The following is an 8,136-nucleotide window of genomic DNA, read 5'->3' as shown; positions in this document are numbered from 1 at the left end:
AGGGGAGGGAGCCGGGCAGGTAGGCGGACAGGGCTGGCGTAATGCACCACACGCACACCAGGATGAAGGAGGAAATAATTAAGTCTGCATGTAATTTTTACCATTGCAGGAAACAGAGAATAATGTGAATTTCATTTTCTCTCCCACCTTTTTTACATTTCCTCTAAACTTCCTCTTCCTTCCTCTTACTTACTGCACTTCACGACCCAACCCTCTTCATCACCTAATCCTTCCTTCTCCCTCATCTTGCCCTTCCCTACGCAGTGCCCCCCCGCAGCATCGCCATCTCCACGGACTACTCACCCCGCAGCCGCCTCACTCGCGTGGCTGGCCCTTACCCCGAGGGCTCCGAGGTCACCCTATCCTGCCAGGTGTTAGGAGGTGAGTAATGCACACACTTAGCCTGGAATTTCCAACAGAAGTAGTAGTAGTAGTAGTAGTAGTAGTAGTAGTTGATCTTAGTAGTAGTAATGGTTAGTAGTAGTAGTAGTTGAATAGCTCTTGTTGTAGCCCAAAATATTTCCTGCTTTTTAGTTCTTTCTGTGTGTTTTTCTTAAGTTCTTGTTGTTTTCTCTCTACGTTGGTTCATGTTTTTTCTCTTCCTGTTTGTTTGCTTTAAGTTTCTCTTACATGTTAATTTGTCCTACAGTCTGCATGTAGTACTCTCTCTCTCTCTCTCTCTCTCTCTCTCTCTCTCTCTCTCTCTCTCTCTCTCTCTCTCTCTCTCTCTCTCTCTCTCTCTCTCTCTCTCTCTCTCTCTCTCTCTCTCTCTCTCTTCCTTCGTCTCTCTCTCTCACTATAATCAGGTATAGGAGGCACATTAATTTGCTTCAGCCTCTCACCTTCGCGCCGCCCGCCACCTGCTCCCGCCTAGGCATTGTGTGGCGCCCAACACTTCCTGTCCCTTGCTTGTCCCGCGCCAGCCTCTCTCTCCCAAAGCTCTCCTAGCCTCACACTAGCTTCTCCAAAATCTCTTTCCAGCCTCACCCCAGCCTCTCCTCAACCTCTCCCCAGCCTCTCCCCAGCCACTTCTCAATCTCCCAGCCTCTCCATGCCTCTACTCACCCTCTCTCCAGTCTCTACTCAGCGTTTCCCCAACCACTCCCCAGCCTATCCCTAGGCCTTCCCCAGCCTCTTCCCTGCCCTTCCTCTGTCTCTCCTCAGCCCCTCCTCCTCCTCCATAGTGCAGGACGTTTTTCACGCTCTTTGTATCTAGTGAATAAATCAACACGGTCTCTTTAACTACATGCACCCAAACAGATACTAACATACATATAGATATACACACACACAAACACACACACACACACACACACACACACACACACACACACACACACACACACACACACACACACACACACACACACACACACACACACACACACACACACACACACACACACACACACACACACACACACACACACACACACACACACAGTTCCATTATTACACCTGTCAGCAGCCGTCACTAGGTGTAATTAGCAGTGACTTAAAATGCATTCCTGGGTTACCTGTCATGCCAACCTCCTGTCACGTTTCTCTCTCTCTCTCTCTCTCTCTCTCTCTCTCTCTCTCTCTCTCTCTCTCTCTCTCTCTCTCTCTCTCTCTCTCTCTCTCTCTCTCTCTCTCTCTCTCTCTCTTGCTCTCATCTCACCCGTTATCTCCTTCTCACCTGTCCTTCACCTTAATTATGACCCTCATTGTATCCCTTATCACCTCCATCGCTGCCTGTCAACACTAACCTAACCTTACCTGTTTATCTAATTTACCTACCTGTCTAACTCATTCCCTCTCCCTCCCTACACAGGTCACCCCCGCCCCCACGTCACCTGGTGGAACGAAGGGGCACTCCTGGATAAAGTGAGCGAGGTCAACACAGGTCAGGTCACCCGTAACGCCCTCGCCCTGCCGCCCCTCACCCGCGCTGACCTCAACAAGACCTTGACCTGCCAGGCGTCCAACTCTAACCTGACCATCCCGCTGTCTCAGGTCATCACGATAGACATGACCTGTGAGTGTTGAAGGGGGTGTGGGTGGGAATTGTGGTGTTGAAAGGGTTAAGGTGGATTTGTATGCGGGTGGAGGGGTAGTGTCTGGAGTGAGGTTATGTGGGTAGATTGGATATTTAATTCATTGTCTCATTTTAATTTTTGTTTATATTCCGTCTTGTTGTTGATTAAACGAAGCTTCATCAACACTTTGTCTCTCGTATACCTCCCATTCCGATCCCCCTCCTTCCTATTCCTTCCCCGTCCTTTCGTTATCTTTTCTCTCTATTCGTTCTGACACCTGTCACTTCATTTCCCTTCACTTATCTTACCAGCTCTTGTCCATTTGTTATTCATCTCTCTCTCATCCCGTCCTTTAGTCACCTGATATTCCTTTCTATTTTTATCGGCCCAATTCCTTTTCCTTCCTTTCTCATCCGTCATCCGTTATTCAAAGACGTTTTTTTTTTTTTTTTAGCGCACTTTTACGGCCATCCAAAACCTTATGCTCCGTCCTCTGTTATTTTTCTTTTCCGCAAGTCATAATTGAGTGGCGGGTGTTTTCCGGAACGTAGAAATTGTTCGCTAATTGATTCATTAGGAGGGCGTTCTTATAGTCAACAAATCCGAGTAAGTTTGTGTTTCGCGAGTGTGTTTGGTGGTACTCTCCGTTCTCTAATAATTCTGTTTTTCAAAAGCTAGAGATTTCTACGTAGGAACAAAAAGGAAAGAAAAGGACGAAACACGCTATTCTTAAGTTCTCTACACTTCCATCCTTCAGTTATTGAAAACACGCAACGATTACTGCTTAGAAAATTAACTCAGGAATAAGCGGGACAAGAGAAAGAGCCGAAGTATTCTGCAACTGTCACAATTTTGAAAGGTAACTCATCAGATTCTTGTATATAATCACCATCTCTTGTGTTAGAAGAACAAGCGTCATAAAAGCAACCACTTCGCGTTCGTTTCCTTTACAATTTATCCCTCGTGTTGTGGTCTGGTGGTCGTGTTCTCGTCCTGCCGCCATGGAAGTCGCAGGTGAACAAATGCCACTTTTCGCTACCTGGCAGTTGTGTGTTGCTTTACTTGCAGGATTTATTTTGATTTTTTCTCGTTTTTTTTTTCTGAGACACCGTCATTGGGGTTCAGGTTTTGTGCCCTAGTTATTTCTTTCCATTAGTTTTTTTTTCTGGGTTCTCCATTTTAGGTTTCTTTTCTCTTTTTTTTTCTTCACACTCATTTCTTTTTAGGTTTTTAAATTATTCTTTGGGTTCCATTTGGGATTTTCTTTTCGTAGTCTCTTAATTTACTCTTATTTTTTTTTTATCAATATTCCGACTGTTTTATCTTTCCTCTCTCTCTCTCTCTCTCTCTCTCTCTCTCTCTCTCTCTCTCTCTCTCTCTCTCTCTCTTTCACCTCAAAGGATTCCTTTCATGAGATTTGTGGCGGTCACTTCTGAATATCTCTTCCTACTCCTGCTCCTCCTCTTCCTGGCGCTCCTCCTCGGCAGCAGCATCAAGAGAAGGAGGAGGAGGAGGAGGAGGAGGAGGTGGAGCGCAGCAGGGGTGTGATCAACCTCATGACAGCCGTGACCTTCCGCCCAAAGCACCACGCACTCGCCTTCAGAAACTTTTCCACTTAGGGCGACGAAAGACCCGCGGGTGTGAGGCTCTTGATGCCGCGGCGAGGCTGAAGAGGCGCCGCGGCTGAGACTGATTGGCCAAAGGATTGACTCGCAGCGCCTCTCCTAGGAAACGAAGGGAATTTGTCCGTGCAAAAAGAGAAGGGGATGCAGAAGAGAGGGTGAGGAGGAGAGGATGGTGGTCAGCGGTGGGAAAGGAGGAAGAAGGGGAGTATGGTGGTGAGGGGAAGAGTGTTGAGGAGAAAGGTTGAGGGCAGTGGTTGCGGTTTAATCTTGTGGATGCAGAAGTGAGGTCGGGGTGATTTTGTTTATTTATTCGGTTAGTTTTATTTAGCTAGTTAGCTACCTAGTACTCAGTTACTTATCTACTTATTTCATTAGTTAGATCGTTAACCAGTTGACTAGTTTTATTATAGTTATGTTTACGTGTCATCGTTTTCTTTATTGGAGAGAAATGTGTGTGTGTGTTTCACTGTTTGATCTGCTGCAGTCTCTGACGAGACAGCCAGACGTTACCCTACGGAACGAGCTCAGAGCTCATTATTTCCGATCTTCGGATAGGCCTGAGACCAGGCACACACCACACACCGGGACAACAAGGTCACAACTCCTCGATTTACATCCCGTACCTACTCACTGCTAGGTGAACAGGGGCTACACGTTAAAGGAGACACACCCAAATATCTCCACCCGGCCGGGGAATCGAACCCCGGTCCTCTGGCTTGTGAAGCCAGCGCTCTAACCACTGAGCTACCGGGCGTGTGTGTGTGTGTGTGTGTGTGTGTGTGTGTGTGTGCGTGTGTGCGTGTGTGTGTGTGTGTACGTGCGCGCGCTTTATGAATAGTCATATATGCATAATTATCCTTTGAGCCCTCCAAGTACCGACATTGACACGAAAAAAAACGACTGGAAAAATCAGTAGCCATGACAACGACCAGAGTTACCTTCAATGTACACTTCAAACCCACCACGACCTCCAGGCAATAGATGGAGACGATCGAGCTGCGCGGCAAGGCATCTACAAGGCATCTATATTACCCCTTCAATACCCAACCCATTTCCGCCCACAGACCCACCGCTCTCCGTGACGCTGGGTCCAGGCTCCGGGGGCGTGCTGACGGTGCGGGAGGGCGTGGGACAGACCCTGACGTGCGAGGCGAGGGGGTCCCGGCCGCCCGCCAAGCTGAGGTGGTGGAAGGACGGCAATGTGCTGGACCTGCCTACCAAGGTGAGTCTGCCTGTGCTGTGTGAGTGTGTCTGCTTCAGCCATTTACTGCGTGCATTGTCCTTCGCTAACACTCACAACACTATCACTTGCATGGACGCAGAAAGCAAAGATTAGAAGATTGATTTATTCGTAGTTTGCAGTCCATGGAAGTATTGGAGAGATTGCAGTACAGAAATTAAGTGTTTAGAAAGGCTGAAGGTGATCATGGAAGAAATTGCATCGCGGGGAAATAGTAAAGATGGCATTGTATCCGCGTTTATATTGGTCCTCTCATAACGTTCCAGCTGTGTAAAGGAAAATCTTGCTCCTAAGACACTTTTATACTATGCATTAAGATAAGTACTGTTTTGCATATGTACACATCCCTACTGGAAGAAAGAAATCCTGTATACCATAACAAACACACGTCACAACTCCCGGACCGACATGCGGTGAGACAGATTAGATGAACAGTCAGTCCCTCCCTCATGTCATGCCAGTGGAATGAGTGAGGAACAAGTGATTTGTTACGTGTCTGATACTGAGTGAAGGGCTGACATGGCGAGACACAAGAGACGCTCCACTTTCATTATTACATTTTACAACTCGCAATTATGACAAACGCCATGACCAAACAGTGTATGAATAATGAGGAGAATAATAATAATAATGACAGGTTTTCATCAACGATGTGGCGACTGTCACTAGGTTTCCTCGCGTCAAACATCCTCGCGGCGCCAGAATACTGTAATAGATAGCGGAATATAAGATGAAATGTGCAACTAAAGCCAGACGGACAGAGTCAAAAGCACCCGCGTGGCTTATCTGCAATGTGTAAATAAAATACATTAGGGGCTCCGTGATTTCCTTCTCGTAACTCAGAGGATATTTTATGAAAAGGCGACGTTAATGCGAGGGAGAATTGCCACTTTATCACAAATCTCTGGTTCGTTTAAAAGGAAATAAAAGGAATGGTAGGCAGCCACGTTACGTATTGTCGTATGTTAGCTTTTATTAAGAAGTGTTTTAGTTATTGTAACGCCAAGGGGGAGGTACAACTTAGCTTCTCGTAGTAAGAATAGAGAGTGTGAAGCTCCTGGAGAGGAAAAGCTTACGTATGTGGTAGAAGTAGTAGTAGTAGTAGTGGTAGTAGTAGTAGTAGGAGTAGTAGTAGTAGTAGTAGTAGTAGTAGTAGTAGTAGTAGTAGTAGTAGTAGTAGTAGTAGTAGTAGTAGTAGTAAAAATAGTAGTAGACTTTCTTCTTATTGCTTACTTTCATACGTATTTTCTCCATCTCACTAATGTAAGGGTTGACCAGTATCTTTTCTCTTTCATCCGTTTTACTGATGAACCCCACTTATACACACCAACATATACACTACTAGTAGTAGGGTTCGGGGTTAACAAAAGTCTACTGTATCCTAATATCCATCTCTGTAAGTCATCTAAGCTTCTCTCCTTCCTACCTCTCACTTATTTATGGGTTTTCTTCTTTGTACTTCCATATTTTTTTCTCGTCGCTTTCTATATCACTTCCTTCCCATCCCTTTTGTTCCTTCATCCTTGTAACTTTCTTTCCATCGCTTTCTCCTTACCCACTGTTCACTTTCCGCCGCCACAGGACGAAGTGGAGGGCGACGTGTCACGATCCAGTGTCACGCTGGTACCGGAGGCTCGTGACCACGGCTCGCTGGTGACCTGCCGCGCTTACAGCCCCAGCCTCATAGACCAGGTGCTCTCCAACGCCACCACGCTCTCCGTCCTCTGTGAGTCACCCTTCTCTGCCTTGCTTCTTTTATTGTAAGGTCAAAGCGAAGAGGAAGATGGGGAGTTAGAGAGCCGAGTCTGTGTGAGAAATCTGTAGTGAAGTATGAATGTTTGTGTGGGTATTGGTTCACCTGTAGGTTGTTGTTGTTGTTGTTGTTGTTGTTGTTGTTGTTGTTGTTGTTGTTGTTGTTGTTGTTGTTGTTGATGCCGTTGTTGTTGTTGTTCCATCCTTTACGGAGCTTAAATCAGGAGACGAGGAGTGTGTCAGGATGGACAAGTACAAGTTTTAGAAAGGTAGTCTTTACAGGTGTGTGGTTATCGATAGACAGAGAGATAAACGGATAGATACACAAATAAATACGCAGACATAACATAACTCACTTACTACAAATTCTAACATTCAAAATCTTTTATAGAAACCCACATGGAATAGTCCAATTACCATTTATTAAACATTTAAAAACAACAATAAAAAGCTAAACACACACACACACACAAAAAAAAAAAAAAAGCAGATTTGGCCTCACATAACGCACGTAAAATTGCATGATAAAACCAAATGTGGGCTGGGAGGGACTGCAGGGGAAGCGAGGGAAGGGCAGAGGAGGCAAGGGAAGGGCAGAGGAGGCAAGGGGAGGCACTCATGACTGTCTGGTTTGTGTTGTGATGAGGCGGTGCGAGTGACTAGCAAGGTTCGTCTCTCTTGATTTGACGCGGCGCAGGAACCAGAGACGTGATGCTGTAAATCTGTGTGGTTGTGTCCTGTGTCCTGATATTGCTAGGGTTTGTGTTCTCGTAATGATCTCGTGGCGTGTTCTTTCCTTATACCGTTTTACTGCTTTGGTTGTTCTTTGATAATGAAAGCTTTGTAAATAGATGAAATAAATAAACTTTCAGCTATGGATACTAAAAAAAGAACATGGAAGTTAGATTTATCTTTTCTAGGTTATTGATCTATTTGAGAGAAGTACTGCAAAAATAAATGATTCGATAAAGAAATAAGTAAACAAATAAAACAAATAAACCTCAAACCTGGACACAGAAAAAAGTAAGAGAATACAAAGTTAAATTCCTCACTTGTAGCTTTTTGATCTCTTTGCGAAACTGATGCAAAAATAAGCTACCTCAGGACTTCTAAATAATCATGGAGAACTTGCCAGGAAATGAAGAGTGACGTCCTTGCCTGACAGCGGGAGTAAGTGTTCTTATGAAGTGTTCCCTTGATGTCCTCGTCAGCAGCCTCCCCCTGATCCGCTAATAATGTGTTAATGAGCCTCCCCTTGGCTGCAGTGAAGTTCTGCGTCTCTGGGAGCGAGTCTTTGATCAGGTGCTATAGTCATTGTTCTGTGCTGCATCCATCGCGACTACAGCACACTTCAGTATCTTATCTTTAAACTGTAGCAGTGTCCTTGCATGTTCCTCTATGCTCCAGTACTCAGTATTGATGGAGAGGGGCTTGTCACTTTCATCTCTCACTCACACAGCATTTTTTTTCTCTGCATGTTAATAACGTCATGAGTAACTAT

General features: G+C 45.4%; 1 protein-coding gene across 1 annotated transcript in view; it reads left to right on the top strand.

Moving 5' to 3' along the window:
* The window catches only part of LOC123499546 (nephrin-like), an 82,436-nt gene that overhangs the window by 56,082 nt on the left and 18,218 nt on the right, over positions 1–8,136 (top strand). Inside the window, exons 4-7 of the mRNA XM_045247650.1 lie at positions 265–381; positions 1,814–2,017; positions 4,708–4,865; positions 6,465–6,609. Coding sequence (XP_045103585.1) covers positions 265–381; positions 1,814–2,017; positions 4,708–4,865; positions 6,465–6,609 — 624 coding nt within the window. The remainder of the gene's footprint in view (positions 1–264; positions 382–1,813; positions 2,018–4,707; positions 4,866–6,464; positions 6,610–8,136) is intronic.

The sequence above is a fragment of the Portunus trituberculatus genome, chromosome 50 (genome assembly GCF_017591435.1).
Source record: "Portunus trituberculatus isolate SZX2019 chromosome 50, ASM1759143v1, whole genome shotgun sequence".
Classification (NCBI taxonomy): domain Eukaryota; kingdom Metazoa; phylum Arthropoda; class Malacostraca; order Decapoda; family Portunidae; genus Portunus; species Portunus trituberculatus.
This window is presented reverse-complemented; position numbering and strand designations above follow the sequence as displayed.